Genomic DNA, 12,792 nt, shown 5'->3' with positions numbered 1-12,792 from the left:
CATTTTGTGTAACCAAACGTGGGTCGTGTAACTACTCACGTCACCGTATTTAAATAGGGACAACGTGGAAGTGCTTGGTCGCTTCTAACTTCACCCCCCTTTGGATCCTAAGGACAAGCTACATGCTAGCAAATTAGCGCTGCGCGGAGTGCGCGCAAGAGCCATTGAGTGCACGCACAGAGGAGAGGGAGGTATGTATCACCTCGTCTAAGATCAGAGCAGAACATAGTTCAGTATGGAAATGCTGTGGTGTTTTCCTTTAAGCCACATGCTTCAAGTCCATCATTCAATTCTAAGTCTGCTTCCATTGCAATTTGTCACATTTGACAGCACAGCAACATTTCCACGTCAGCGAAGAGTAAAAATGGTTTTGCAGCATTTAGCCCCCCCCCTTCAGCATTTCCACCCACCTATTTTTTTGCATAAAGTGTGCATGAAAACAGGTGACTGGAACTAACACACACATGAACAGGTGCCTTCTCTAATTTCTGCTGCCAGCGCTCCTTCCTCTCTGTGAATGCTTTGTTAAATATGATCATGCAGCTGCTTCATCGGTATTGGCAGTACAGTGTATCAGTAGGGAAATGAACCGGGCGCTGTGCTTCTCATTCTGCCTCACCACTAAGGTCTTGTTAGTGCTCATTTGTGGGGAACAGTAGAGCAGGAAATTGGAGCCATGCAGATTGGAGTTATGCTAAAAAATAAGCCTCTTTGCACCTGTATGTCCATGCATATGCAAATCATATCTTTACGTTCTCCACACAAGGCTATGTTCTACTTCTAGGTGAGGTGAGGCTGAGTTGGATTCCCTAATGTTTCAAAATGTAAACTCATAACGCCATTTAAAATGTGGTGTAATGAGTTTGCTCACTCAGAATGCTACCTATCACTCACTATAAGTCCTCTTGTGTTTAACACATCATGTCATAGTGAGAATGTCCCCTTCAGAAAAAACACGAGTTGATTTTCCCAATTCTTTCAATAAAATAACTTAAGTTTAGGTTTTCTTGTCAAGCGACCTCTTTTGGGCTTGTACATACTGACTGTCATCTCTTTGGACCAAGATAGAAAAATGGAATGATTTGGGTGTAACACAGAAGACCAACCTCCTACCAACACTAACTTTTGGTGAGAAAGGTGCCTCAAATTAATCATTTGTACTTTAAAGATATGTCTTCTTTAAACAATGCTGACAAAATGGTGGGGAAAATGTACATTTCTCTGCAAAAAAAATACATTGTTAAGTGAATTTAATTAATTTGGTCCCTTTCTCCAGCCACTTCTCATTTCCCCCGGCCCCTACATTGCCATTCTCCATCCAGCCACTAGATGCCCCCAGACTCTCCCACCTGTCCCAGTCACCTGACTCTCACTTCCACTCATGTGTCCACCCCGCCCCCTCCCCCCATCAGCGCTGCAGTATTTAACAAGCCTACCTGCCAGGACCTATTCATCTGTGGATTATCTGTCATGCTGTTTGAACTAGCTAGCCATACCAGTAAGCTTTTCTGTTTTCATTATTTCAACTTCAGTAACTGAATTGTTTGCTCCAATCCTCACCTACCTAAAGTTTAAAGGCTCAGACTACAAAACAGGAAGTGAGAGCTGCTAATGTGCTTTACTGTAGGAAGGATCTAGACAATCATGTTGGGTCGAGTACAGAGGGGGGGTTAGTTTTAAGGGTTAGATGCTGTCTTGATTGTTTGTATGTTGTTTGTATTGATGTTGTTGGTATTGATGTTGTTTGTATTGATCAACGCTCCAACACGGTTTGTCGCTGTGGCAGATATTTAGGTTAGGAATATTGATGGCGGGGTGCTTGCTTTCATTGCTAGGTTTTTTGTTTTAAATACTGAGGAATATTGACACCCCTTATTCAAAACTAGCGAAACCCCTCCCTGATACGAGTGGGATGTAAGAAATCCTTGTTCGGGATGGCCTCTGGATTTTCTTTGCGGTGAAGCAAGGCATCAAATCATTTCACTGTGATTTTTGGTACTTTTGACATCTGTGATGTCACTGTAGAGGTTGGCAGTCCTGGCTAGATTGGGGAATAGGCCCCTTGGTGTGATAAAACAGAAGCTGACAACTAGGGCCTCTTGCCCTTGGGTGTGCATACATTGAGTGTAACACCTGCGGCTGGGCGCATGTCCTCCGAGGGGGTGCACCACGACTGTCTAGGTCAGCTTGGAAACCCTGAGGGTTGAAAGTGGCTCGTGGCTCCTGCCATGGTGCTCGCTAAACCATCTCTCCTTGTGGCACGGGATGGGCCCTCCTGCTCCTGGCGTGACATTAGCCCAGGGGCCACACAAGACCCCGATCTGCCCTGCAAGGAGTTCATTGTTGGATTTTGGTGCAGATCAGATCAGCTGCAGTTTGTTGGAAGCAGCTGCACAATAGTCATTGGCCTAGCCTTGTTCAGCTGTTATGAAGTGCAAATAAACCAGGTGAAGATTATTCATGCCTCCACCAGCCAATATGAGAACGGTGGATTTTGTCTTCCTGCAGTGTAGCTGTGCAACAAGCAGATCTCTTCAGAAATTAAGGAATCATGCAGCTAATTATCTATCCAGACAGTGTAGTCATGTTTTCGAGGTTTGTTCAATTTACATAAAGTCTAGTAAATAACACACAATCCCTAACCCTCTGTGTGTAACGGACTCCACATCACACTGGATGGTGCAGACGCGTAGTAATGGGCCTAGGCTGCATTGGCCCGTCCACTTTACTCACTGGCCCATCCAGCCATGTGTGTTTTATATTTTTTTGTATCAAAATATATTTTAAACATTTACTTAAGAAAGGAAATTAATTTAAAATTGTATATGTTGTGTGCTTAATTTCTCTTTGTGTACATGATTTAAAATGGAACTAATCACATTGAGAAGACAACTTCATTCAGCAGTTCTGACAGGCAGACTGGGTTGCTTTCTAGATCGTTAGCTGGCTAAGCAAAGTTGTTATTTTAAGAAATTAAGAGTTGAGGAAGAAGACGGGCCACTGCCTCCATCTACGGAGTCCAGCCAGCCCAGTTCTTCGGGGTCTCCGGCTGTTTGCTCCCTGTTTGCTCCCTTGTGCCAGTGCTCTATACAGGTGGTATGGAGATTTTTCTTGGTTGGAGTACAGTGTAGCTAAGGATGCACTTTTCTATAAAATGTGCAGACAGTTCCCGGCCCTTTTGCCAGAGAGGGGTTTGGATGGGTGTCTTCATTCTTTGATGTGCTTTTCCGGCAAATTTTTGATGTTGTTATTAATATGATGTCTTCATCGAGACGCAGGGAGACGTCACTTTTTCTGAACGCCCACCACTAACACTGCATTTACATCTATCATAGCATACATACAGTCATTATAGTGCATTACACCTTTTGTACATGTGACATCTCATGCAAATGTGGCTGCACAAGGCCATGGTACTGAAGCAACAATGGTCTTTAATGTGAGATTTCTGTCTGATGTATGTTATGGTATGTTATGTTATGCTGATTAATTCGGCCGTGCAATAGAGCCAATACTTTATAGAGCTCTGTTGGTATGATTGTGTTATAGGCAGTGTTTTGCTGTCATTGCCTTTCTAATGCATAATGTTGCAATGTCAAATAGTCACTGTTTTTTCAGTTTGACTATATGTGTGGGGCTGCATGGTGGTGTAGTGGGTAGCACACTCGCCTCACAGCAAGAGGGTCCCGTGTTCGATTCCCGGGTCGGCCCGGGTTCCTTCTGTGTGGAGTTTGCATGTTCTCCCCGTGTAAGCGTGGGTTCTCTCTGGGTTCTCCGGCTTCCTCCCACAGTCCAAAGACATGCAGGATGGGGATAGGTTGATTGAAGACTCTTGGCCGTAGGTGTGAATGTGAGTGTGAATGGTTGTTTGTCTCTACATGTCAGCCCTGTGATAGACTGGCGTCCTGTCCAGGGTGTACCCTGCCTTCGCCCAATGATTGCTGGGATCGGCTCCAGCCCCCCGTGACCCTTAATACAGGATAAGCAGTAGACAATGGATGGATGGATATGGGTCATTTATATAGTTCTAAGTTTTTATAAATCCATTTTTCTGGGAAAAGATGGCCCATCCACTTTTGTACTGGCCCACCCAAAGATTTCTGCCTACGCCACTGGGATGGTGACTGATCTCCTCCTGCTTCTGGTCTACTATAAATGCAGGCAGTTAAAATGACAACATCACTGTTATAAGCCAGTATGTCACTTCTGTGAACGAGCACATCTGGTCAGCGTTTGTCAGTGTAACAGGCTGCAGGATGATATGAGTTTCACTGTCACTCTGTCACCTGGTTGAATCCCCCCAATGCCTGACTGAAGATTTCGCCCTTGAGGCAGAAAATCAATTTCTTTTGTGTTGTACCTTTCTGTAATAAGATCCTCATCAAAGAGAGACTGTTGGCTGCCTGCAACACATGACCTTGATTGTAAACAGCATGAAGCTAGTGCAAGGATCAAAGGTTGCGTTTGTGAACGCTAGCAAGGCTAAGCTACTGCCCCTCCCGCTGCTGACCTTCACAGGGAACAACAGAACTGCTGTTTCTTCTTGGGTTGAAGGTCAGTCCAGAGGTATTTGTGGATGACTAACATTTGTGAGTTTTCACCGTTGTTTGACTTTGTCTTGTGCTGGCCTACGCATGACCATGGGGGATAAATCTAGATTCATTGATGGGCATCTTATTTGAAATTCAAGTGCTCACCCATAAATAATGTGTTGAAAAAGTAACATCCTCATTAAAATAAAAATGACTGAGATGTGTCAGATGTTATCTTCCAAATAGATAGACTTTTGGTTGTGGAGTGAAAGGAGATCAGAGGTGACCCTTTCTTTCATTGTGTCTTTTTCTTTGGTTGGAGGTGCATTGCTGCTGCTGAGAGGTCTCCGGGTCAAAACCAGCCTTTAATCTGGTATCCTTCAATCAGCTTTCTTGTGTCTTTTTCTCTTCTTAATCTTCTATAAAATGGCACTATTTAAAAAAGCACTTTTAGAAAGGTTGTAAGAGAACATAGTCACTTATGATTTGTGAACTTCATCTTCTGAGGAAACAGCGGTATTGCATTACTGACTAATGATGACTGATGAATGTGTGCTATTGTCTTTATTTTCAATACAGATGTGCTTATGAAGATGCAGTCTACACAAAGTTGTTGAGTTCATTCATGGATGGATTACCAAAGGAGTCTACTGGGGACTTTGCCAAGGGCCCCAGGGTTCACCCAAAACGGAGACATAAAACGACCAAAGGGACATCTGTTTAAGAGGGGTGGGGCTTTCACATATCTGGCCCCAGGGAACCTTTGTCTCATCAGAAGCCTCAAGCAAGAACATGTGAGACTCTCACAACTACTTTCAGAGTTAAACAGCAACCCTGCTGTGATGAAAGCAGTCCTGGGAACTCTCTGTGTGGGAGGCGGTGCGCTGGACTCGGACCTGCAACAATCCCATAAAAGCCCTGCCTACTCTTATCCTCGCTCCTTCTTTTCTCTCCATCACTTGACGGAGGGCAGGCGGCGTGAGAGCATCCTCCTCCTCCCCTCTGGGTACATCTCCACATTGTGGCAGCGCGGCTCCTGCAGGGCAGCGCACCGGAGCTTCAGGAGAGCGGAGGATAGAAGCGAACAGGAGTGGAGAGGAGGAGGAGAGGAAGAAGAGAAGGAGGAGGAGGAGGAGGGACAGACTGTCTCCCCTCCGACTGGTGGGATTATACTCTGCAGCATCCCATCACTTCAACATGCCTTTGGGGAGCAAAGGACTCGCTGGGATTACTGTGTTGATCGGCTCGCTGCTGCTCGGCTCCTGTGGGATGGGTGGAGAAGGTGAGTGGCTCTGTGCGCTTACTGCTGTTGAGTGCACCGTTTTGTTGAAAGGGACCCCACTATTGTTTATTATTACACTAAGACATCACTCCATGGTAAGGCTATGGGCTAACAATGATTGGTAGGGGGGGTCATGTATTCATATTTGGATAATTGATGACGCGTGGCTGTTGATGAGACTTTAATCTGTGTGGGCTCCATAATGACACATTTGCTTATTATAAAGGTGGATTTAATTGTTTTTTCTTCTTCTACTTTGTTTTATATAGCCGGATAGATATTGACGAAATGAAAGTTGGTCAAACAAGGGCTACTTTTCATGAAGCTAGAAATATTCTAGGGCTGCAATTAGGGATTTTTCTCATTATTGACCTGTCCTAAAATACCGGTGTATATATAAAATATGTCAATTGTCCAAAGCCCAATGATGATGCAAATGAAAAAAACACAGATAATCTAAAGTCTAATCTAGCCTTCTTTTTTTTATTAAAACGGATGCAGCATTAAAGAGGGAATTTATGGCAGCAGCTGTAAGTCATTTCTGATCTGTGCTGCCACCCGTTTCGCCACTTTGGGATGAAGTACTGAAGCAGTTTATTCTGTGAAGTTTTGGCAAATAAAACAGTTTGCCTGGTCTGATCCGACCACCCCGGGGTCTCGTTGTTGAAAGGGAGACATCCTCTGGGGAATTACTGCTGTCAAGTTTTTTAAGAGGCAGCGAATCCCACAAGTTGTGTTCTTATTTTAGCTTTTTCCAGCACTTGATGTTTCTTCATGAGAGAGAGAGAGAGAGAGAGAGAGAGAGAGAGGGAGAGGGAGAGTTGTGGAGATGTGGGAGAGTGGCACAGGCTGATGCTGCTTCGGCTCTCTTTTCATACTCAGAAAATATCCAGCAAAGTGGGTTCTTGGGTGAAGGGATGGTTATCAGGCTGGGATGTTACAGAAGTGAGGTCACAGTTTCCTCTTTTAATGACTGAGAAAACAGAGAATTCACCCTGTAACAAGTGTGAGAAATAGATCATATGCCCCACCGCGGTTCAGTTCCTGAGTACATGCTGTTATATTCCTCCCTGAGGTTTAATGAATAGTTCCAGTCTCTGCACTCTTGAAGTGACTCTACAATCTGACCAACCCTCCTCCCCTCTGTAATGCTACACTCTTGGAAAGATGCTTTTATCGTTAACTCCCTGTCGGCAAATTGACAGAAACATCAGTAATGATCCTTTTCACACGGATTGGTGTTGCTGGCTGACTACAGATGAGGGATTTATATGCTGGAAGACAACAGCGGTAAAGGGGGGGGGGGGGGGGGGGGGTGTTAACAGTATGAAATTTACCCAAAGTCAGATGAAATGGGTACGCATGCATCTCCGAAACTTTAGGATTAATATAACCATACCGGACCATACCTTTTGCAGCATGCTGTCTGCATCAGTCAGAGCCTTTATCATCCACATAATGACCTGTCTTGTGTCCAGATTATGCCTCCCAAGCAATGAAAAGGTTTCAGCTGAGTAAAGAACTATCATTCATACTGTTTTGTGCATAAAGGAAAGGAGGTTTCTGTTGGTGTCACACATTCATCATCTTCAGCAATGCTTGTTCTCTGTTAATATACTGCATGCCCCCCCCCCCCACTCCTCTCTAAATCACACATCAAAAGTTGATGGGTGAGCAACCACAGGTTGACTGACATTGCTGTAACTTTCTGAAAATGAAAAGCCAACATTCACACCCACTTCTTGCAAAATTGGCCGGCTGCAACTTCTATGTCAAGCTCTCTCTTTTTTTGTGCATCACAACCATTACTTTTTATTTGTACAAATATCACTGGCCGACAGGTCTGAACATTGACACCATTATTCGAATATTCAAACATGTATTGTGTCACACTTCTCTCTTTGGAAGTGTGGCCATTTGAAATAGCATCAAACCCTAACCCCAAAAGGGAACATCCTCACCGATATAAATAAACTTAATTTAAACCGAACCCGAACCCTAAATTCTCTAACTGTAATTTAAGTCTTGATTTGAAACACACACACAAACTCTCACTTCACATCACCCTGTTCATAAGAGTTGACTCGAGGTCCAACAATACACACAGCTGTTGTGTGTGTGTGTGTGTGTGTATGTATATATATATATATATATATATATATATATATATATATATATATATATATATATATATATATATATATATAATGTATGTATGTGTATATACTTTATATACACACACACGTATAACACCCACGAACCTTCCCAAAAATGTCTAATTTGAGTGTTGTATTGTTAAGGTTAAAGGATTGGTGTGTATGATTTAGGGCTACAGAAATGCAAGATAATACTCATACAATTATGTTCTGATTATTGTGCAATCACCTGAAACTATGAAGTGGTGGAGTGACCAGTTGGCTGCAATCTACGACATGACCACTAGATGCCACTAAGTTTAGGCAATTAAAACTCTTTGAAGGTTAAAGGTAAAATTCCCCTTCATGGTGAGAGAAGGCACAGCTGCCTGTCCTTCCATTCCAACCTTTTTCTGGCACTATAACAATGTCATACTATTGCTGCCTTTGCTAGTCCTTATTTCCTTCCATTTTTCATGTGAGCATAGTAAACACCATCACGAAAATGTCCCTGGAAAACTACCTTTATCCTCCCTTGAACTTTCTATATCTCTGATACTCTCCTTTTAGTATTGGTACCGCTTCACCACAGGTAGACATATTCCTATATTTTTCTAAAACATTAGTGAAAACACAATTTTGTCTTTTTTTTCTGATTATTATTATTCCATGATTATTCCAAGGGTGCCTTTAGTAGTGTTTCCTCTTTCAGATGGTTGAGACAGCATAGAAGGTGTGTTTTATTATTCAACTAGCTGAGGCTGAGGAGGGAAACATTAGGTGCTGTCATTTTGGACTGCTGTAAATTAATTTCCTCTGTTCCAGCGCTGGACAGAATAAGTTGGTTAAAAAATATGCTGGGAGAAGAGCTGATTTAAATTTTGGCCTAGCCGCCTGTTTCATATGCGAACAGCCCTGTCCCATCAGAATTTATTACTTTTCAATGAGCTGGTGGTGTGCACTGAGAGAACATAAACCTCTGAATAAAATCAATTTGGTGTGAATGCGTGATTTTCTCTGCAAAACCCCGCCGCCCTTTATGCTTCAGGAGACAGTGGGGTCCTGGAGAACCACGACAAAGACAGAGCAAAACGAGTACTGGAGGCTAAATCGGCCCTTACTTTTTCTGCTATAGCGTCGTTGATGAAAATGTGTTTAGAAGAAGTGGAGTCATGAAGAGGTTCTGATTAAGTCAAGGTTACGTTAAGGTGGCAGCAGCTGGTGGTGTGAGCCCGGAGCTTTCAGTCATGACTCTAGATTTATTAATCCAGGGACAAGTAGTTAAGCGATAAAAGTGACAGAGAACTGCAGTCCATCCATCTGTTTTGTGACCTGAGGGATTTTGTGTTTGCCCAAGGCCGACTCCCCAGTGGATGTCTGCCTCCCTAAAAACAGACCCATTCATCAAATGGCCCTGTCATTATCTCAGATGACTTGTTATTGGTCCGAGAATCAGCCAGATTCTGCTGAGGTCACTATTCATTGTCACACTCTGAAGCAGGAGGAAAGTAGAAACTGTGGGCATCAGCTATTCAACTAAATCATACTGTGTTCATGATGACTGACAAGCTGATACACTGAATTAATGCATTCAAAAAATAGCTTTTGGACTAGAAAATCAGTGGTGGAAGATAGGAGTATTGTAACAACTGCAATATTTCCCTCTAAAATCTAGAGGACTAGAAGTGTTGAGTAGTTAACTGAAATACATAATAAAGTACAAGTACCTCAAAATTGTACTTAAGGCACTTACAATTATTTTCCACCACTGCCAAAGACAAACGTGTAGTTCAGAAACACTGAGTCCCCATGGAGGAAACATATTGATGTAGACATATGCAGTATATAGGCTTCAGCTTAAAAAGGTGCACATTATACAAACTTTTATGAAACATAATGATGAATTGAAAAATAAATAGAAGTGTAGTGTTTTCAATGATATTCATCTTCATCAGCAGCTGGAGTTGCTCAATGAAATATTGATATTTCATATTTTATACACTGGGCCAATTCGAAGCATTTGCAAAGGTGCACAATATTTTTCTTGCAAGCCAATCAGAGCAGACTGGGCCATTTTGGAAGGTAGGTTTAAAGAAACAGATGCTAAAACGAAGCGTTGAAGACATCGTGAATACATCTTTTTTACTGTGATTGATAAAGTATGATTACAAACATGCATTCATTTTGTAATTTTTTTACTACTTACTACTTGGAAGTACAATTTGTAAAAAAATTGTTGACTGTAAGTTACATTATCATGCATTGTAGGAGTTATCCAACTGGTTTTAAAAGGTCTCATATATCCCAAGAGCTGTAGGATTATTACGTTGATTATTCTGGAAACCTGTGATACCAGTGGACAAAGCTGAGCCTAAGCTTGGAGTTTGTCGAAGAAGGAATGTGGAGTGCACAAATAAAGAGAGGGAATAAGTGGAGGAGTTTGGTTCAGTGCGCTGTGTGGACATTCAATGTAGTTGCCCCCCGTCTTTAAGCCATGCAGTGACACTCTCACTCCTTCTCTCATTTCACCCATCAGTGGGTTTTCTTTTTTTTTGTGTGAGTGTGTTTGTGTGTGTTTGTATGTGTGTTTATGTGTGTGTGTGTATGTGTGCACGCGCAAGCGCATCTGGTGTGTTAGTAAGTTCATGTTTTACCGTTATGTGGGGACTCACCTTTTTTGAGACCAAAGAAGACAATTGCACGTCCCAATAATGTAAATCATTACATTTAAGGGGGCTGCTTGCAGTGTTTGTACAGGGGATGTACAGATTGAGCCTCCAAATATGACATAACAACCAACAGAGTCAAGGCATCTTAATTTAACCTGATTTATTTAAGTAGCTGAAGCCAGATCTATTTGCACAAGCTACACTCTGCAGCTGAGCATTTAATTTTCCTTGGCTCCAAGGCTCTTTTGTAGTTAAATTGGGTATGGGGGGCCCATGCTGACCCGCATACAAGTGGCCAAATGGTCTCCTTGTAACTTGTTCCTTAGATCTGGCTTCACCAAAAAGTAAAAAGCAAATATAAAAAGTATTTGTGGTAAATGTAAGAAAGATCATTGCTTTCAACATTGCTTTTCTGGAAAATGGCTTAATTAAGTTGGAATACACTGACCGAGCGAGCACTCGTTTCAACGGTAGCGCTAGACTGTTAGCTGCTAGTTTAGTGAGAACTTTCTGATCCTATCGAAGTTTCTTACAACTTGTCTAGGCTACTTTAAACATAGGGAAACACCAGTTTGTGAGAGTTAACGTTACCCAAATGGGAAAGCTCATCAGACATTAGCAGCTACATTTCCTAAACTAGGTGGCTTCAACAACTTGCTGGCCTGACATCCTACCTGATATCTACGACTGTTTTGTATAAACTGTTGTTATCACCATAAACGGCGGTGTTACAGTATAGGCAGTGAACGTGGCACATTTCAATACTACATTTACATTTACATTACATTATGGTCATTTAGCAGACGCTTTTGTCCAAAGCGACTTACAATAAGTACATTTGTCAAAAGAAGGAAACAAAGAAACCACAACGTATCATTGCTGATAAAGTAAGAGCTAAAAATAGAACAAGTGTTAGGTCCTCATCTGAGTAAACTAGTACTTCAAGAGCAACAGTGCTACGATCAGAGTGCTATAGGTAAGGGTTTTTTTTTTTGGGGGGGGGGGGGGGTGTTAGTGGGTCAATACTACTACGAGTAATAATAATAATACAAACACATACCTTGTTTGTTTCTTGGTGGATGCTGGGTGAGGATCCTCGGACTTTAATAACTTCAGAATGACAGCTGAGCCAGCTGACAGCTCGAGATACAGATGTTCCAAGAGTTTACCGCCGCAGGAGATAATCCAATCAGAATAAAGAAGCACATCGCAACAACATAGCAACACGTTGCGCGTGTCAGAGAAACATTATGTTGCTCTTTCTGTCAAAGATTCTATCGTATGTAGCCTGGTCCAAGGAAGCTTCAGATTGAGCTGCCAAGTTTATCTAGCAACTAGCAAGCTAGCAACTTTAAAAACAAGGTGGTCTGAATGTGACTCCAAACAAATTAGGCCAGGATTTTAATTTCTTTTTTTTTTGCCATGGCGCTGACAATCCAGCAGTGGTGGTGCGCCACTGCTAAATGCATAGGGAAACACTGTGCTTGGTTGGTTAGGTTAACGTTAGAGTAAGTCTCCAGGAAATTAATGTAAGCCAATGTCCCCAAAAGTAATAAAAACACAACTCTGTGTGCGTGTGTGTGTGTGTGTGTGTGTGTGTGTGTGTGTGCGTGTGTGTGTGTGTGTGTGTGACTCCCCTCGTCTCACCTTCACACAGCTGCAGTTCTACGGTGCACAGCAACACAAGTTTCAGCGGTAAAGTCCTGTTCTTCTGTATCATGATCTTACTTCTTTGCGGGGTGACCTTACTGTAACATGGGAACCTTGCGTTGTTATTCGTTTACTTGATATGAACCCCAATTTTGTCCTATTACTCACAAAGTACATTTTTATAGAAGAACTATTTTAGCTCATATCCATAGCTATTTTTTCTTTCTTACATATTATGTGATAAGGTCAATAGCTTTGATTTAAAAAGTAGTTAATTTATCAGCATTTATTGGGAAAATATGACTTCTGAAAACTGCCTAACATGCAAAAGTATGTTGTTTAAACATCAAGCTCTCAAATGTATACATTCTATGAACAATATGGATGTTTTACCTTAAAATCTATTAGTGTATTTTTATGAAATTGTATGTAAGCTCCATGCCTAAAGGGCTTTTTCTGTATCAAGTATTCAATATCTGAGCATCATCCCTCACTGCTACTGCTGTCTCAATCAATTAAACAGC

The 12,792-nt window shown here is 42.1% G+C and overlaps 1 protein-coding gene across 1 annotated transcript in view; it reads left to right on the top strand.

Annotated features, from left to right (window-relative positions):
* Positions 1–5,692: 5,692 nt before the first annotated feature.
* LOC311014292 (contactin-associated protein-like 4) overlaps positions 5,693–12,792 on the top strand; it is a 77,284-nt gene continuing 70,184 nt past the window's right edge. The window contains exon 1 of the mRNA XM_084010828.1: positions 5,693–5,814. Coding sequence (XP_083866954.1) covers positions 5,730–5,814 — 85 coding nt within the window. The 5' untranslated portion in view covers positions 5,693–5,729. The remainder of the gene's footprint in view (positions 5,815–12,792) is intronic.

This window comes from Eutrigla gurnardus, assembly GCF_963514095.1.
Source record: "Eutrigla gurnardus genome assembly, chromosome: 6".
Classification (NCBI taxonomy): Eukaryota; Metazoa; Chordata; class Actinopteri; order Perciformes; family Triglidae; genus Eutrigla; species Eutrigla gurnardus.
The sequence above is the reverse complement of the archived record's forward strand: the minus strand, read 5'-3'. Positions and strand labels throughout refer to the sequence as shown.